Here is a 19,686-nt window from a genome sequence, read left to right as displayed (position 1 = left end):
GACTTTATAGATTGAAAGTAGAACGGAGAAAGGGGAATGCGTGGAATCGGCATTCGTCACGCCGCAGGATGTTATCGACGAATAACTTATTTGACTTCTGCCTTAAACGTGGCGACGGGGCCAATATATACCTATAGACACGTTGAGAATAATATTGAGATGACCTTACATATTGAATTCGTTGTCTACATCACAGCCCCTACCGTTTGTTATTCGACACGTCAACGGATAACGGACAATATGTAACGATACGTTTGATCTTTGAATGATACGATGTTAAAATCTTTTAGTAGTGCATCAACTGAATGGCTAAAAAGCGACATTTGTGTCTTTTTCATTATCATTAGATTTATCTGTATATATTTCTACGCCATTTTAAGGACAATGGTTACGAAAAAATTTATTTTTCTTCGTATATTAATCGAAGCTTTGTGAGACACCGAGATTAGAAGATACAAGCTTAGCATGATATCTTTGTGCGTATCCACATCTAGCTTTAGGCGAGTTAGATATTTACGCTTTCAGAATCTTGATTTTGATGTCTCGGGCAGTTTCAGTACATATGAAAAAATCTGAGAAATCTGAAGCAACAAATTATTATAGTGTGACATTCTATTATTACTCGATGCTACTATTAATATTTATATTGCACATTTACGCATAATAAGTTTACATATAATGCAAACACCGTGCATATATGTGACATCGATTGAAGCCCGATATAATCGAATATATATGTACCTGTATAAATTTTATTTATCGTTATTATAATATAGAGTAAGTTAATCTTTTATTGTAAAAGTGATCCTACAATTTGTCGGTACACATTATTTTGTAGCATACATAGTTTAGCATTTTTATTCTTATACTTTATATAATATAAAAAGATTAATGAATATCTTCGTATGTCTAATCAGAAATATATAATATTTTTGTCCTTTAAATTTCTAGACAAAAATCTGTTTACAGTGCATACAAGAAATTGTGAATACGTCCCAAATTGGCAATATATATTTAATAATATTTATATAAATATGTTGATCTCTTTTTATTACATATGGCACAACATTGCCTTAATAGGCATATACAACTATTTATTTCTCTTTACATAAAATTAACAATTTTTGCCTGGATGCAACTTATACAATAAGATACACATATATACACATATGTAACTGAAAAAAAAAAACATTGTGACTTGTGACAACTATATACAAAAGTTCCGAAGATACTCTCACAGATTCCTGAATATACACAAACGCTTATGTGTTCTTAGCACGCTCAATGTTTTTTCTTCAAATATACACACGAGTGTTTTCAATATTTTCGAATTTGCAGAAAATGAATGTAGTGTGAACGAAGATGGAGGAAAATGAAATAAACGTGTAAAACTATCGTTGAAAAATTGAGAGATGGGAAACACTATTGCCTTAAGACACAAATACGCATTTAATATCCTGGAATTAGATGTACGATAATTATACACTAAACTGTAACCTGTTAACGTATTTTCAAGAAACCTGATGAACAAAAAAAATTATTTTCTGCTTTTCTCCGTAGGAAGACTTATGTATTATAAACCATCTTATCGGACACGAATATTGTAATATAACTGCTTATACTCAACAATATTTGTTATTGATCGATTTATTGTGCGGATCTACTCTTAACAGCGTTATCTCACCGATTGATAAAAAAAAAAGTACTTTAATGTGTACGACGCAACTGAAATTATCACGAACGGAGTAACTGAGTTTCATGATTTTAAATGCGTTGCTCGCCGATTACACATGCAACATGGCGTTCTGCGTTTAAAAAAAAATTGCCTGTCCGATATACCTGTTTTCTCACACGCACTCGATCCGTGTGTGTCTCGCGGTGAAACTCCTCTAAGTCAATACTGTCACGTAGACCGAGAGAACATAATTGTGATACTCAGTGACTCGCACTATCTACTAATAGGATCGACTTTTTATATTGCTATTAATCAAAAACGCACCTAGTCCGAGGTGCACCGAAAATAGGCGAGAGAACTACTTAACTTTTGCACTACGCTTATTAATCGTAATATAAATTAGCCGTCGTACCGTCTCGTAGCTTTTATCTGAAATGTTAGGTACATATTATTGCAGAATAGAGAAAGAGAGAATACGCGCGCGCGCGTATTTTTTCTTTAGCGCTGTCAGACCGGAGTCTTACGCATTCACTATTTTTCAATACAATTTAATTTAATACATATTACCATCTCTTCCGTAATGTATATATACACATATGACACAATTTTTAATTGATTACATACACGCACATTCAATTTTAGCCTTCGATATGTTAATTACTTGTTAAGACGTTAGACAGCGTATTGTTTGTTAATATATGATGTAGAATTAGTTCTAAGAGAAAAATGGTCTGGAACACATTGAAAATATGCCAAAATTTCGGTCAATTAATAATAAACGTCGTTCATTGTTCATTTCGCCGGAACAGATTGCTCTCGATTTGTTCCTTTCCGGAATCTACATATCACATGCTTAAAATCTTTTTCAACACAATATTGTACTTTTTATATATCGGAACATTTCCGAAATTCGTGGATGCCTTTAATCAAAACAAATAATTAATCTTGTACTCGTACAAGTACTGGTTTATTAAAGGACGTGTATCGCATGACTTCTTATGACTTATGTAAAAAATTGAGCGGGAGTAATTAACTCTTATGTAGCTTTCGGTTAATCAAGGTCATTTTCCTCAAAATTAAAAATTACTTTCTCAAAACCAGTAAAATAACCATTTTCTTATAACACGAACTTGTGCGGTTAATCTGTTTAAATACTTATTGCGTTCGCCTATCATATTACACGGTGCGTCCTGAAATAAACGGCTTGTACACATATTCGCTAAAAAATGGTGCATACACAACCATTACATTCGCTGCATGCCGCACGCATAGGTACAATTACTTGATGGTACATTATTCAATTTACTCATTCAAGTCACAAATGCATTTATGTAACGTATATAATTGTACAGTTAAAGTTCCAGTACAGTCAAGGGCGCATGAGATATCGAAATGTGCTTTAATCCATCCATAACATTCGTCTATGATAATTTGAAATTTAAATAAAAAGTTAAATTTTTAAAACACACATCTCCCTATTCCGAAACTCATTTATGTATATACTTTGGTTTGTTATGTATAAAGAATTGCAATTATTATTACACAATTTTTATGTAAATGAATTTTACTTGCTATCAGTACTAAGATTTACCGTGTACTGGAATAAACTGTATGATTGCGATATCAAAATATTGAAATTTGTCGATTATTCACGAATCTTTTATTATACAATTGCTCAAAATTTCGCAATTACGATTCACGAAACGAAAACTGTATCTTTTTAGATATTTATCGTGTTACTATATAATAAATTGTTATCTCCAGCAATCCTCTGGGAGTTCATCATTTTCTATTATTACAACGCCAATACAATTGTATTATCATACATTCGAATAGGATAAAGCGATACATAATATAATTGTACGAAACTAGATACATTTCTCTGAGGGAAAAACCGCAAGTTTCTATTTCGCTCTGACGAAGGAAGCTTGGACATTGCTTGAAATGTCAGGTGCGAGGTCAGATGAGCCAAGTAGGCGCCTAATCAATTACTCATTTTCCCACGCTGACGCCCACGGCGCAAAAGTGCTTCTCAAAGAGCTCTCTCGGACTATTTTGAACGTTACCTTGGGAAGAAAGAAGACGGGGAAAGATGCGTCGGAGGAAAAAAAAACCGTCGAAAGCCTTTCACCGCGAAAAGCAAAAGCATTTGCCTAGATTCGTACAACGATTCGTCAACTAAGCTACGTGCATTCAAATATAATGGATAATACATCTGCTCTAGAGGGAATACGCTACACGCGGGAGATACGTTGCGGGCTGGATTTGACCTCGTGGGTGGATCCGAGCGAGGACCGGTTATTCCGCGCGCGGATCAAGGAAAGGCTTCTCAAATAGGAGCGAAGGTTGTAGACCCTCGCCTACGGCAGAATCCTCTCCTCGCGTTAGGGCCGATAGATACGGCGTTCACAATGCGCATTCAATGCGCACTCGATGGTCTTCCTGCAACATTATAAGCTCGTTCGATGAATATTAATGATGATGCATCGCGAACTTGACCAAATCCAACCACGCAGGGATACAAGCTTCCTCTAACGAATTGTCATTATAATTAACTAGGATATGTACTGTACAGAGTGTTTCGGAATTACCGGATGTCTTTTTAATTATATAGCCTCTGGCTAATTTGAAGTCCGTTTTTTCTTGAGTAGAAATATCGAGAGAAATTGTCATTAGCCGCTACTTTCTAGTTTCTAACATTACGAATAAATTTTAAATTAAAAATTTTGATAATTTGTCATACGACGCTCCTTTTTGCTGAGAAAGAAATCGACTCTATGGTTGGAGAATTAAAATTGCAATTTACTCATAAATCTGTCAAAAATTCTAAAACACTCTGCATCTAGGATTTTTTTCAAATGTTTCAGTTCTCCATCACGAAATTAATCGAACGGCGAGGAAAAAAGGCCATTGGCATTTGGTTCCCGCGTGTCGGATGTACGTTCGAAGAGCGTGTCATTGATGAACCGTGCGGATCTGCTCGTCGATTAGAAATTTTATAGAAATCCCCGCGGGCAGTCTTGGCGAGAGGAGATTCCTCATGCGATTCTCTTCCTCTCCAGGATATTTGCACTTCGGCTGGCCGTTACAGCGGGCGGCGCTTTCCGCTCAATTTCCACCGTTCTCGTGAGAAAGTATTCTTATTCCGGTCGTGATGCAGATGTATCCGCGCGGGACGATTCGCGTGTAACGATGCGCTGTGCGGCGAAGAGGCACAATCGCGGATTGCAATATTTATTCTGTTTCGCTTGACAGCGTTCTAGTCCACTATTAAAATACAGAACTACAGTTTTTCCAAAAGGATAGAAAAATTCATAAATATAAAAACTATATATATCCATATAAATATTATAACTGTTTCGTGATATAAAATAAGCCAGATAAACATTAGAGACATAAAAGATACATGATATAACTCACAAAATCTAATTTGAAAAATTGGAAATTATTGTCTACAAAGTATCTTCTTCTCCAAGAATTTTAGCCAGTAACGTTGGCTATGTAGTGATGGAATTGCTGATCCGCTACAAAAGCCGGAAGCGGATGTTCGGGAAGCGTATCGAGCGAGTCGTCGGTCGGAAACCGAAAGAGAATCCTGCGGAAGGAGCGAGAGTGATCGTGACACGTCTATCAATTTGTATTTTCTTCTTGACGGTCTTGCCGCTTTGCTAACTTCACATAGGGCAAGCTCCGGAAATATTTCCCGTCCCGTTTCGAGTGGTCGTCCCGCGAAAGTGCAGCCGTGCTCGCGACACAACGAGGATACGAGTGCGTTTGCGTGTATGAAGGCTTTCGTTACGACGACGTCACAGGAAAAGAAGTCCGTGAAAGGCATTGGTTTTTCATTCAGAAATGGAAAGAGCCTCCTCGTCATTATTTCGATCCGTATAATGGCCTAGACGCGTGAGATGCGTGTCAACTGGATGCTAATTATAGTCGGTATGTGTGGGAAAAATTCTATTCTTTTAACATCTCAGCTCGGTCAGGAATTGTACACCAATGAAAGTGTCATCTTTTGCCTCTTTAAAAATTTTCTTCAAAGATTCAAAAGCCAATATTTCAATAATTCACCAAAATCAGAATTTCCTTCTAATATATATATATTTTTAAATTTGTTGAGAAGTTTATGTCCTTGCCAATTTCTTTTTCGTTTTTCCTTATACATTATTCTGTAATTCCGTGGTTCCTTGCGGAGGAAGGAAGCTATCGATCGTCGAACCCGATTTTCACCTGAACGTTCCATCGAGCATGTCGGGACGTGCCATGGGCAGTTTCCAATTTATGCAGCTAGCGTGTGCTCTTGAGAATTTGATAACAAAATTTCATACGCTGATATTTGGTTTTCGAGAAGGTGCGCTGTTAATTACAGTCTGTTAATTAGTAAGTTGCTGCAATATAACATATTTCATTAATGAATAATTCCAAATATGATTTCTAAATATATTTTATACGTGGCGTGAAATGATTTCTAAAATATCATTTCTAAGAATATGATCGAAAGTGTCTCTGAAGTAAATTGGCGGAAGAGTAAAAACCAAAATTAAAATAAATAGATAAATTAATTAATTTACAATCTCGCAATAACTCCAACTGCTAATGTACATGTATAATATATGTCTATATATATAAAAAAAAGATTCTCGATATAAATTAATCTAATAAGAAACCTGGGTACTTCTGAAGTCGCGGTGTCAAACAGCGACTCAAGTTCGCTGGATGAATGTCAACGGTAGTTTTCGAACAATTGCCTGGGACAATCTGTATCATCCTCGCCTCATGGAGTGTGCCGTGAATGCGGCCGAACACCTCGTTCTAATAACCTACTCCCACACCGCCGATCGGCCGGAATGCTCGGTTGGTCGGTCCCCCGAGTCGAAGTCGGGTTCAGTCGTCTAGCGACCGGTTCCGAGGTCTGGGCCCTGTTCGCCACGCCAGGTCTGACTCACCGTCGCGGCCGATGCGAGAGTAGTGCCGTCGGAAAGCAGGGCCTCGCTTCTTTCACATGAACAGGTAAGTGCAAGAAATGGAGTACAGTCAATCTTGCTTAATAAATTAGAAAAAGTCGCGACTGAATAAAGGTTTAAATAACGGTTTTTCACTCATATCGGATTCTCCGCCCGATAGAGAGCGATAAGCCGTTCACTTATCACTGAATCGCGAAACTAAATGCCTTTTACGTCCCGTTATACAATTTATACCTTGTTTCAGAGTTTTTTATTTTTATTTATTAATCGTTCGGAGACTATTGGCACCTTCGTCCTGAAAAAATGATGTAAAAAATCCATGAATTCGAAACTTTCAAATTGACAATATTGGTGAAGGATGCATTAAGGATTAATTATTAAAAATTATGGAGAGATGCTATAGAATTTCTTTCCTTTGTCCATAGATTCATGTACACGCATCATTATTTACTTTCATTGTCTCACAATGCTGGATTGTTTAGATGGGATAATATGTGTCTAGTATTCTTATTTGAGGATAAGAAAAGCAGTTTTATGTGACAGCGAAAGCAATTTATGTGATTAATTTCTAGATTTAAAAAATTTGAAATTAAAAAAAAAATTCGATGTCACACACACTTACTTTTATCTTGACTTGATTTTGCAATCGAATATTTTTCCGTCAGAATTAAAAACAAATTTTTTATTTAAACCTGAGTAAAAAAATTTTCTCGTCAAGGATGTCGCGAGAGGCCGTCTACATTATTGCAACTTTTTAATATTATATTTCTAGAAATACATTTACGTTTGAAGCCTTCAAGTATTTACGAGTATTTCCGTGATGGAGTAGGGCGGCGCCGAGTCAACGTATATAAATGATTAAAAACGAACTATTTGAATCTAAGATGAGAGTTTTCTTACGCGAGAATGTCGTGCGGGGTCATAATTTATCTTCTTTTTTAATCCGGCCATAACTATGCATATATTGTTCAGATTGTTCTTATCTTGATTGAATATATTCATATATTTTCTAGGTTCTTACCTTGACGAATATTTATCCCGCGATATCTGGGATACCTTGTGCGTGGAGTGTCGGTGTAACAACCGGTTCAGTGGCTCCTTCGTCATTGTGTCTCTCTCTCTTTCGCGTAGCTTTCGAATGCGGCATTTAAACGCCGACTTTATGTACCTCCGTGACTCCTTCGGGCCTCGGCCGCGTCGAGACCGCGATATCGATTAAGTAGTCGGGGTTCACGCTCATGTCCAGTGTAAAATATTACCCTACAGCGTACCCCGGATGAACGTGGAAACTCCATTTGATTTGACCTTGATTAATGCACGTTCTTGCGATTTCTAATGTACGGCGCGCCGACTTTCGTGTCGCTAATCGTTGTCGTTGTAATTCGCGTGTGCGTTTCCTCCGTTACTTTTCGAGCGAAACGCTCGGTAGTATCGCTCGGTGAGAGAGGTCATCAAACCTCCGCTCGATTATCTCCATACGTGGTTGTTCACCCGCGAATACACGTTGTTGTAATCATCTTTTGTTCGTAACAATATTGGAGAAATAATAACGGTAAATTAACGTTTTGCTTCGCCTTTGTTTTGCCTGTAATCATGTTTGAAATAGTAAATTAACTTGCTTCGAGATAATAATAGATTGATTTGATCGATTGTACGTGTACCAGAACGCATAAAGCATAAAAATGAAATGTATGGCAATACAAAAGAACCTGCTAAATGTGACAATTGTTAAGCACGGGCGCGAAACAGATTGATGGATAAGATATAATAAAATAAATTATCAAGGGAAACGAGGAGGGATTCTCTCTCCTTCGGATGAAACGATTAGCATAGCGTTCGAACGGCGTTAACGTAGCGTGAATCATTGCAGATACGTAACGATCCATGGCGTAACGGAAGGGAAAAAAACGGAATAAAAAATTTCGAATTCAAATGCGCGTTCAAGCACACATACAAATTGCATCGCATTTGCGCGATCGGCACTTATCTGATGACTCGCGGTCTTTTACAGAGGCCGGCTCCTTTCGTGACCGACATGCGTTCCCTCGTGCTTGGTCTAACACTAATCGTAAGCCTGCTAGTCGTTAGAAGAGTCTCTGGCCATGGAAGACTGATAGAGCCACCCTCGAGGGCCTCGATGTGGAGATACGGCTTCGACACACCTCACGATTATAACGACCACGAGTGCTATTGCGGCGGGTTCACCAGGCAGTGGCAACGGAACAAAGGGAAGTGCGGCATCTGCGGCGATCCCTGGGATTCTCCAACGGTGAGTCTTCCTGAAAAAAAGAATCATAAAACAGCACATAAAGTTTTCTTACATAAATCTGGCTCTAAAGTGATCTCTTCAGACTGTTGTTCGTGGAATTATAATTCAGCACGCATCAGCGAATTCTATTCGTTTTGTAAAAACGAAAATCAAAATTGTAATCTGTTTAGTGCCCACGCGTGGTGCAAACGCGATCAAAGGTGGAGAGGTCTCATCATTATGTTTTAAGATGAGCTGTTTGTCACGCAACACGGTCCGCATCGGCCTTGCCGAATAATAGGGATCTGAGAGATTTAATTGTCGATGACAATGGAAAGTCTGCGAAGGTAGTTATTCGCGAGTCAAAGATGATAATCCAGCTGAGCTACACGTATAATTACTTCCCGACGTTCCTCTTGCAACACCGACCACACACCATTACCCGCGATTCTTCGCTCCGTTGACCGTGCAGGAGTACCGCACAATACCGCCGTAATGTCGACACGTTTTCGAAAATTATGCAGAATGTGCGAATGTAGAAGGTCTGCCTGTCGACTGGATTCTTCTATCTAAAAATTAGAATGCCGAAATTTACAAAGGTGAAAAGGTCGCTTGTGAGTGAGAAAGCAATTATCAAGCTTGAGACAAATGTCAAGTCGATGGAACAAATAGCATGATGAACGCGAAATAATTACACGGTCGACTTGATGATTGTTAGCGTCTAATTGTCAATTTTCAACGGGGAAAACTTTCATCAGACGTTTCCGTTCGGAAGAAAGTGCTAACGGTGACTACGCTAACAATATTTTCGAGTTTTCGACGCTATTGTTCAGACATTTGTTCGTTTCTCCCTTTCTATCCCTAATGAAAGTGAGTTAAATGCTGCGAAGCGCGTTTTATTATTCTGAATTAAGCGACGCGCAATGACTCGTGACACGAGAGAAAGATGTAATTACTTTCCTCGCTGTCTACTAATAATAATACGGGCTACGCAACCGTGAATCGATTATCGATAAGTTGTTTGCTAAAATGAATCACACACTCGAGCACGCAATGAAATCACACATTCGGAAATGAAAGAGAAGCTAAAAGGTAGAATCTATTAGTTCTATAATTCTTCGTATTTCTTGTGTCGCATAAATTAAAATTCCATACAGATTTTTGTCTCGAATTCTGTGTATCATAGATTGTCGAAATGCAGCTAGGATAACAGACAAAATTATGTTCCGGATTCAAATCATTGGATTGCAGCATTTAAGATTGTAGACCTAGAATTTTGCTTTCACTTTGATTGTACACGGCGTATGTTGCAGAATTCATATAAAATTAAAAAAAAAAAAAAAAAAAAGAAGAAGAAGAAAAAGGCGGTGATTACTAATCGCGCCTCTCATAACTTTCATGGTCCGGTCTCCTGTTTCTATAATCGGCCGGTCGCGTTTTCGTTGCGGGGCTTTTTATGCGGGACGCTTGGCCTTGATACGTACATCTGATATGGTACGGACGAAAGTAGCCCGAAACGGAAGTGAAATCCGTTTTCTTCTTTCTCTCTTTCGTCAATATTCGCGTTATTCCCTTTCTCGTCACACACATATATGCAAATGGTGTTCTCTCTCTGAAAGAGAAATATTTTAATAATGTAATATTAGTATACAAGAAAGAGACGTATTATGTATAACAAGTATATAATATGGAAAAGAAACGTACACAGTAAATATTCCATTTTATTTTTTTCAGCCACGTGTTCACGAGACGGGCGGCAAGTATGGGAACGGCGTGATTGTCCGGCGTTATCGGACCGGATCGGTCATACCGGTTCGCGTGGAACTGACGGCGAACCATCACGGCTATTTCGAGTTCCGCACCTGCGCCATGACCTACCGTGACCGGGAGGTCACCCAGGAATGCTTGGACCAGCACCTGCTGCAGGCCGAGAACGGATCCACCCGTTATTACCCTGGCCCCGGAAACCGGGTCTTCGAGGGCTACTACAAATTACCGGAGGGTCTGACCTGCGCTCAATGCGTCTTCCAGTGGCGGTACATCGCCGGGAATAACTGGGGCGACTGTGGCAACGGCACAGGTATGCCGATTCTCCGATATCAACCGCGGAATGTATTATGCGGCGGGTAAAATGCATGTATACCATGGATTACCGAAGCTTCAAAGGTCGCTGTTATTAAGCACATGGATTCTGGAAAAAAAAAACAAATGTATCATTTATTAAATTTATAGCAATGGGTTAAATGGTAACGGAGAATCAGCTCAAAGTAGGTCAAAGAATTCACATATGAAAGACGATCTGGGACACCTTTATACGCCAATAACGGCATATAGATCATTTGCGCGAGATGTAAGAAAATGATAGGATTATTTTGCTGCATCGCGAATAATCTAAAAGCATTTTTGAGACTTCTATTTTATATTCTTCATTCGTATATTTTAGTTATAGCATATGTGTGCAACCGGTAATCCTGCCATACATCATTAAGATTCTATCGGAGCGATAGAAAGTGCTATTACTTTATCCTACATAATAAGAATGACTCGAGAGTTTGCGGTTCTTCTTGCATAACATCGCCATTTGATGACTTCGTTCAATAAGACAAAGCGTGCCTAGTTTGCACCATGTGAATAATTGACACACTATTAATAAACCGCGATGTTAAGGATAAAAACTGTGATTACCTGGAAACAACGTATTACAAAATAATCGTAAACATTGTTTATATCTGCGTAACTATTATAGGTAAAATACCAAATAGAATTTCTCTAAACGTCAAATAAATTGTCAAAAAATCGCACGTTTAGGAGCGGTGGGATGTGGGCCTCAGGAAGAGTTTCGGGCCTGTGCCGATATTGTCATCGGTGATAACGAAGCGACACTACCGCCGAGGCTACCGAAGCAGCCGACCACCAGCTCCACACCCACGGACAGGTTGCCGACGGACACGAGCCCGTTGCCGAAATCCGGGCCGTATTGGCTGTTCAGCGTTGTCATCGCTGGTACGTGCCTGTTGGTGGTGCTGGCCGCTATGGCATTGCTTTACACGTACTACTATCACGCCGGTAGAGCCAAAAAATGGCTTATGGCAAGGAGACTCCTGACGCAGGAGAGTCCGCCGGTTGCCCCGCCGAGGCACAAAAGGCATCATCACTTATCGAACACGCAGCTTCAGCTGTAGAACTCTGTATTTGATTGTCGGTATCGCACCTTGGAGAAAAGATAGCTCGAATAAATTTTTCGATTCAATCAATATGCGATATCGTTGTGTGAGCTACATTTTGTCCTAACTTTAAAGTCTGATGTTCAAATATGACGGACGCGTAAATAGCGTTCATTCATGAACAGACTGTATTTCAAGACGATATATCTTTATACTTGGCACGTACTCTCTCTTGTATATAAATATCAATAATTATATATATATATATATGTATTAAAAGTATTTATTTTATATATAATCGTTTATCTTGTGGTATATTTTTTCCTTCATATATCTTAACATGAAATGGAAAGATTTATTTGTACCAACAGTGTAAATTGACTAATACTGAATTAGTAATTATATATCTTTAGAGATTGAAGCATCTCCTAGAACATAAGATCTTTTAGAAAAAAAATAAAAAAAATAAACATACATTCACACATGTGTAGAAAAAAGTTTGAAAAGTAGAGCACCAAAATATATACTCATACATAATTGAGTATAATGTATACAAAAGTGTTTAACATACAGAAATTTGTAGTTACTGCACATTTGATTTTTTAACGCACATATATATCGTAATATATAACGCACTTTTGCCAAATGAATTTTTAATGGCAAATCCATTCACTGTAACAGTACTACTAACATATAAGTATTAATATGCATAGCCGATATAAGCTTTAAAATGAATATCAATAGACTGAGAAAAGACATGATCACATATGATAGAGCAAGTTTTACTTTTTATTGAGAAATATGTTCCTAAAGTCCTGATTGCTCATCGACTGCGTATTTCTATCCGGAGCTGCGTTGCCGTTACTGCTATTCTTTTTAACGCTACGGGGAACCATAGACAGCAAAGTCTTGGGCACGCCGACTGCTGTACGGCTCGTCGATGTTCCACCTAATGACTTCACCTGTCCTCCGTTCTCCTCCGCTTCAGGTTTCTTGCGATCGGGCGGTTGACTTATCGCAACGTTGATCACTTTGTCCTGAATCTTCATACCGTCCGTGCTTAAAAGGGCTTTCGCAGCGGTTGCTTCATCGTGATACTCAACGTAAGCCAAGCCCTTCGAGTGTCCATTACGGTAAGTAACTAGGCGAACTTCCTTCAGATCTCCGTGAACTTTAAATATCTCCTCCAATTCCTCTTTTGTCAGCGTAAGTGGAAGTCCTTAAACATATTATTAAATATGCAGAAATGACTACGGGAAAATATTATTCGGGGAATTTGAGAATATATGATTTGACTAAACAGTAGGAAAATCGCGCAGAAAAAGACGGAAAATAGTTATGTAACTGTTGCGTGATTCGCACAAACATGTTATACCTTTAACAAAAAGCTTGTTCTTTTCAAGTGTAGAACGGTATTTGAATGCTGAACTTCTGGTACTCTTGTTAGGATCACATTTTGAAACAAACATAGGACGTCCTCTTATAGGTGTTCTATCTAATTTTAAAGCTTCTTCCACAGATCCCTGTAAAATAGTAAGTTGAACATTATATCTTAACTTAAACGTTTTAAAATTTTTAGGCGAGACACGAAATAAAATGTTGCAATGATAATTTACGAGTATATTTTCAACGATTATATTTCTTACTTTTTCGCATTTAACTGCATATTTATTTACGTTAGCTGCATTTTATTTAAAGTTTCCGTTTATTAAACAATAAAATATACGTACTACGCTACTTAATTGTACATAGCAGTATCCTTTGCTACGTCCCTTATAATCTCTAATCATTCTGAGTAACGTTATCGGTCCAGCCGGTTTTAAAGCATCTCTCACTTCGTCTTCGGTCGCTGTGTAATCTAAATTACTGACAAAAACTGTAATACTATCGTCTACTTCACGTTGACTATCTTTATCATCCGTATCTTCATCATGTGTCGTTTTATAACCGGGCGGTGGTGCGACTTCTGTTTTCGCCTCCTCTCGATCATTCGTCGTTTTGCTAACAAAATTCAAGGTACTTTCTCGTAATTTTGGTTTCACTCGCACGTCAGTTTTTACAATTTTCGACGGGGAACTTCCTAAATTTTTCCATTTGCCGTCATCTGCTTTTCTTTTACTCGCATTCTTATCTAGCGTGGATGATTCACTCTGAGAAAGAACTTGCTGCGCTTTTTGCCTCTCTGCCATAATTTTATCGAGCTTCTCTTTCGTTTTCGCTTCACAGAACTCCATTTGCTCTAAAGTTCCTTTATCACGCTCAAAATCTATCCATGAGTTCGCTATACTTTCTGGCCAATCTTGCGTGGAACTCAAGGCTTTCTGATATAGTTTCCTTAGATGCTTTGAATCTCCATAACATCTATAAACAAATCAGAAAAATGCTTGAAAGAATAGGACAGTTACAAATATAAATTATAAAACATAAAACTTATTCGTATTCAACTATATGTAATTACCTTTCTAACACTATATATTCCAACCAGTAAGAAGCTGTTGCAGAATGCTCTTGTGAAAGAATATCAGCCCACAATCTTCTAGCTTGTTCCATGTCATCTGCACGTATCGCTTCAAATCTCGCCCAATATTGCAAGATAACGCAATTGGGATCGCCATCCAGGCCAAAGTACTTGGCCAAATGCTCACACGCTCTGTTAAACGTCTTACGAATAACATCCAGATACTTCTCCCTCTCTTCGTCAGGATATTGCTCGAGTCTGCGCCGCAGATATTCGAGATACGTAATCCACAGCGTGCGATAATCTTCTGCCGTTGAAAAACCAGCGGACAAAGCATTCTCTAATATCTTTTGAATTTCTGATATAGGTTTGTCCCATTCCTCACGCGATCTCATCCACTTTTGCCAAACTGTCGAGCACCATGGAACGTTCCTCGACGCTCTATGATAAATTGGATCCAATACATCCGCAAGCCTCGATACTTTTTCTAGATAAGCGATATAATCCAACCAAATTGACGTTTCCAAGCTCAGATCGGTTATTGCTCTTTCATATAGAATTGTAACAAGATCTAAATCGTTTTGTTTTATGTACAGTAAATATCCTTTGTAAGCGTCAAGCAGTTCACTTTGGCCTTGTACAGAGACAAGCTTCTCTTCATAAGGAAGGAACGACGTTAATTTTTCAGAACTCCGTTTATAGCACTTTGATACGGACTTCTCATCAGTGTCTATTTCCATACCATACTTTGCGCACCACGCGTGGTATTCCTCGTACGTTTTATCCATGTCTAAAAGAGGATTAGATAATTGACGTTTAAACAAACTGAGGATGCGTTCCAACTGAGCCTTCTTTCTTCCATTTTCAGTATCGTCCTAGAAATTTAGGATTATTAAGTTATATAGAAAAAAAAAAGACAATGTCTATTGGAAAATTTGTTTCTGGGCACATTTACTTCCGCATATCAATGTTCTCGAATACCTTACCAATGACAACAGGCAAGTAAGTATCATATTCTCATATTCGCGATACGCTTCCCATATTATCGCTCCTTTCGTGATATGCGTTCCAACAGTGGTCAGGGCACGTTCAAAGAGTTGACGAACTTTGCCAACCTTTTCCTCATCCTTGCCCATATATTCGATGCTGAACTGTAGATATTCCAACCATACTTCCACAGCTGAAAGTACACATCGCAATGTCACGACCTCTTTTGTTTGTACCGAATACCAGTCTTAAACCAGACCCAAGGCACCTGTGAAAAAACTTACATACGTAATCCTTGACAGCTCGCTCGCACAGTTCGACCACCTCAGCCTTCTGCTCGTCGGTGGTCGCCAACTTGACCTCGTCGCTTATCCAAACGAGCCAGAGCTCAGGGCTCAACGGATACACGTTGCTCATATTGTTCCTGGCGGCTCGCAGACGGTCCAGCTCGCCCATCGCGTGCAATTTGTTGATCAGGGCTACATGACTGGCATAATCGTACGGGTTCGTCGACAAGGAAGCCTCCAGGGCTTTCACCTCCGTCTCGTTGACATCCTCGTCGTCGTCATCGCTCTCGGACTCGGTGTCTGCCGCTTCCTCGTCGGCTTTCTCCTCCGTTTCGCTCGTTACCATCTCTTCCCCGTCTGAAGCTCCTCCCGGAGAAGCTTCTTCGTTTACAGCATCCATCTCCTCGTCCATCCTCGCAATTCGAGCTCACACCAGCTCGGACTTAAGAACTGATCTGCCACCGGTCGAAGGTTTCAAGGTTATGTTTTTGCGTTTCTTCTTCTTTATCGATCGAGTGACTCGCTCCTTCAAATTCGTTCAAGAAAATTTTACGAGATGTCGCCGCTTGTCCAATTATGCACGCCTGTCACTCCGAAAATCGTTGCTATGGTAACCGAGGAGTCGAGGACGCCAAAACAAACGTCAACGCGAGTGTTCCGCATGTCACATGTCACGTGAGATTATGTTTACAGCAGTTCTGTAATTCCGCGACGATGAAATTTGTTAGAAATAATTCAGAAGCGTAGTTTAGAAATTTTACTCTGTTCGCCAAAAATTCAATAATAAATAACAGCCATACAGAGTATAAAAAATCCTTTCTTTTCTTTTTTACAATCGCGGTATGTCTTCCTCTCACGTCGATTTCGTAACCGGACCCGCGCGACGCTCGCAAGACCATCAAACCGAGGAGGATTTCAGTCTCTGCTACGCGTATCCGGTGATCGACGACGATCGGGACACGAGCGGGGTGCTCGCGAGGAGCAGGAGAGTCTCGCGAGAGTCGGCCGGTAGAGGCCCGTCCGCCGAGGACGGACTTTACGTATCCGAAAGCCCGTTCACCGACAAACTGGTCAAGCCTTATCGGCTCGACGACGTGAAACCGCTGGACTACGAGTCGCGGCCGCGGTTCCGCGGGAAACTCGTCGAGATCGCGGTGCGGGACGTCCGCGTTCACGCACCGCCGCGCGAGGAAGGTCAGGGGCCGACGCCGGAGATCGTCTCGGTCTCCGTGCTCTTCAAAGGCAGGTCGATATGCACGGCGAACGGCCCGTTCAATCGGAAACTGTACAAACTGATGATGAGAAATTCGGGATGCCACGATCTCTCGATACAGGTGCACGCGCGAGACGGGGCGTCCAGCGTTCTTCCGTTACCGTTGCCCCAGCGTAGCGTCAGGGACCACAAGGTGGACATAGATTTCGCGATCGGCGACAACTCGGGTAGGATATACGCCGGGACCGTCGTCTGCACCGTCTCTCTGTCGTCGACGTACGGCAACGGCGAGCCGGAGGAGACCATCAGCGAGGGCTTATATAGACCGAGCAACGACCCGAATGATCCGCAGAACAGTCTCTCCCTGTCACGACCTCACAGACGTTCCGCCAGCAACAAGGACGTCAAGTATTTTCTGCTGATGGATCCGGCTCTGATTTTCGACGCGGATGTCGGCGCGATTCGCAAAAAAGCGTCGCCGTGCGACTCGAAACCGCCGGACATGGTCGTGACCGAGCAGTCCGCGTTCTCCCTGCTGGACGTGTCCCTGAAGAATCTGTTCCAGGCCAGCCGGCCGCTCAGGCCGTCGTCCGGCACTCGTCGACGTCACACCGTAGGGAGAACGATCCTCTCCGTCACCGTCCTGCGCGGGGTGGAGGTGCCGGTGAGAGAGGAATCGGCGCTGGTCAGCCCTCTGCTGGAGGTGGAATGGGGCAACGTCGTACACGCGACCGCGACGGCGGAGGGGCCCGCGCCCATCTGGCAGCAGACCATGCGCTTCGAATTGCCCAGGCAGAGCGGCGAGCACTGCGTAAAATTTCGCCTGTACGATCAACATCCGGTTTGGGGCCAGCAGTGGCTGGGCGAGGCGAGAATACCTCTGGAGAGTCACCGGAATTATCAGGAGCTCGAGCGCTGGATCGCCCTGTCCCCCCTGTTCAGTCCCGTATTGTCGTTCGGCTACGTGCAGGCCAGCCCGGGTCGCTCGCACACCCGGATCTACGTGCTGATGAGGCTGGAGCAGCCCGGCAACGCCAAGTCCTTGGAAACTAACGCCATCGATACTTTGTTAAAGGGGATTCAACGCTGCCTGGCGACCCCATACAGAATAGCCGGTGTCGAAACTCCCGACGACGCTGCGCGGCTCGCCATGCTTCTGCCGTCCTTGCCGATGCACTACGGCCCGGTCCCGCCACGCCAGGCCTTAAGCGTCAACAAGGTGGATCACTACGGCAGAGCGGCCTTGCTGGCGACGCTGCTGCAAGGTCTCGGCTTGCAGTCATATGTGTTGTTAGGTACGCCAACTTGACAGAGATATCTAATAATATATATGTGTGTGTGTGTGTGTGTGTGTGTGTGTGTGTGTGTGTGGTGCAACCTCTTAAGAAGAACTCTTAAAAAATATTTTCTCAAATCTAATTAACTATAAATCGATATGGATAAAATAATTACAGATATACATGGCGTAATTTCTATCTTGAATATATTTGTGGACGCAGGTTCGTCGCAGATAAGCCGATGGACCGCGTTTGTTTTGAGCATCGAGGAAAACGACGCCGTCCTGTGGGATCCCGAAATCGGGAATCGTTATAAATTGAGCGACAGTCGCTGCTCGCTGATGAAAGTGTCCCGCTTGGTCAATCATTCTGGCGTAAGTGTAAAACGATTAATTTATCTCTCCAAACAATCACAATAAGTTTCTGTTCACAATAAGTTTTCCCTCTTTCCCCTCGTCACTTTTTTCCGTTCCATAGCTTTTTCCCATTTTTATAACAGCATTTTTATCGTAGATATGGGAAAACATGCAGAAATCTACTCTGCCTCACAATTTGAGATTTAACGTGGCGATTAGTAAGGATTGGCGGCCACTCGTACCTGTCGCCGCACCGGCCGGCAATCGACCCGTTCAGACTTTGGAATCGACGGTGATACCGATGCCCGAGGAAGACGCGCAGGAGAAAGAAGGCGCGCCGGAAGTGGAGCAATATTTGCGAGACAAGTTGTCCGGCTGGCGCAGCGCTCTCGGTTTAACAACGATATTTAATCGTCACGCGGTAAGTGTTTTGCGAGGCTTCGTCTCCGACATTCCGAACGACGTGGCGCGTCAAGTCGACAAGAGGGACCTGAAACAATTGTACAGAGCTTATCACACGCACGGTTTCCTCCTGAACCTGCGTCAGACCGCCTTTGACGAACTGGCGGAGCAAATAGCCGCCACGAAGGTTCACCGTATCACGGGCCCCGTCGAATTCGCTCTCGTCTGCCACATACGACGATACGTTGGCAAGACGTGCTCGATCTGGTTGGCTCTAGCGATTTTACGAAGTCGTGATTAATCGCGACTCTTTAATTGCTTTACCTCTTTTCTCGTATAAAGATATTTGGGATCTTCCCAATCGATGCGTCTAAAAATTAAACAAATACTTGTAAATATTGTTCGGTCACTACACAAATGAGAAAAAAATTGTCTCCCGAAGAGTAATGGCTCTTGCAAAATACAAGCTTGCTACTTGCAAGTGGCTGCCATAATGTGAATAAACACTTTTGGATTGGTTTATATGTCGAAAGCTAATCGTTTCTCAATATTTTATCTTTCCCAACCGCATGTCGTTACATCGTGAAAGATTACGATTTGTGCAGCCATTTACGTGTCTGATACAATCTCATTGATCTGTGTACAATATTGGTTG

General features: G+C 41.2%; 3 protein-coding genes and 2 long non-coding RNA genes across 5 annotated transcripts; 3 read left to right on the top strand and 2 right to left on the bottom strand.

Moving 5' to 3' along the window:
• Positions 1-1,081: 1,081 nt before the first annotated feature.
• On the bottom strand, positions 1,082-10,729 carry LOC143893992 (uncharacterized). The gene is made up of 6 exons (XR_013255969.1): positions 10,592-10,729; positions 10,372-10,499; positions 9,289-9,456; positions 7,661-8,918; positions 5,096-6,934; positions 1,082-4,942 (listed from the first exon to the last, which is right to left on the bottom strand). It is a non-coding gene; the product is annotated as an uncharacterized LOC143893992 (long non-coding RNA).
• LOC143893988 (uncharacterized) lies at positions 8,675-12,349 on the top strand. The gene is made up of 3 exons (XM_077399941.1): positions 8,675-8,908; positions 10,622-10,967; positions 11,696-12,349. The coding sequence occupies exons 1-3, from the start codon at positions 8,675-8,677 to the stop codon at positions 12,067-12,069; spliced, it is 954 nt and encodes a 317-aa protein (XP_077256067.1). The 3' UTR covers positions 12,070-12,349.
• LOC143893982 (spliceosome associated factor 3, U4/U6 recycling protein) lies at positions 11,002-16,271 on the bottom strand. Its single transcript, XM_077399928.1, has 7 exons — positions 15,781-16,271; positions 15,496-15,689; positions 14,510-15,384; positions 13,782-14,412; positions 13,427-13,574; positions 12,838-13,270; positions 11,002-11,078 (listed from the first exon to the last, which is right to left on the bottom strand). Exons 1-7 carry the CDS (start codon positions 16,193-16,195, stop codon positions 11,048-11,050), a joined length of 2,727 nt encoding a protein of 908 aa, XP_077256054.1. The 5' UTR covers positions 16,196-16,271; the 3' UTR covers positions 11,002-11,047.
• Positions 11,047-11,562, top strand: LOC143893993 (uncharacterized). The gene is made up of 2 exons (XR_013255970.1): positions 11,047-11,237; positions 11,331-11,562. It is a non-coding gene; the product is annotated as an uncharacterized LOC143893993 (long non-coding RNA).
• An 85-nt stretch (positions 16,272-16,356) lies between the features above and the next one.
• On the top strand, positions 16,357-19,590 carry LOC143893984 (coiled-coil and C2 domain-containing protein 2A). Its single transcript, XM_077399930.1, has 3 exons — positions 16,357-18,291; positions 18,496-18,647; positions 18,787-19,590. The coding sequence occupies exons 1-3, from the start codon at positions 16,626-16,628 to the stop codon at positions 19,330-19,332; spliced, it is 2,364 nt and encodes a 787-aa protein (XP_077256056.1). The 5' UTR covers positions 16,357-16,625; the 3' UTR covers positions 19,333-19,590.
• The last annotated feature ends 96 nt before the right edge of the window (positions 19,591-19,686 follow it).

This window comes from Temnothorax americanus, unplaced genomic scaffold, assembly GCF_048541705.1.
Source record: "Temnothorax americanus isolate GAGA-0224 unplaced genomic scaffold, ASM4854170v1 Scaffold13, whole genome shotgun sequence".
In the NCBI taxonomy this organism is placed as follows: domain Eukaryota; kingdom Metazoa; phylum Arthropoda; class Insecta; order Hymenoptera; family Formicidae; genus Temnothorax; species Temnothorax americanus.
The sequence above is the reverse complement of the archived record's forward strand: the minus strand, read 5'-3'. Positions and strand labels throughout refer to the sequence as shown.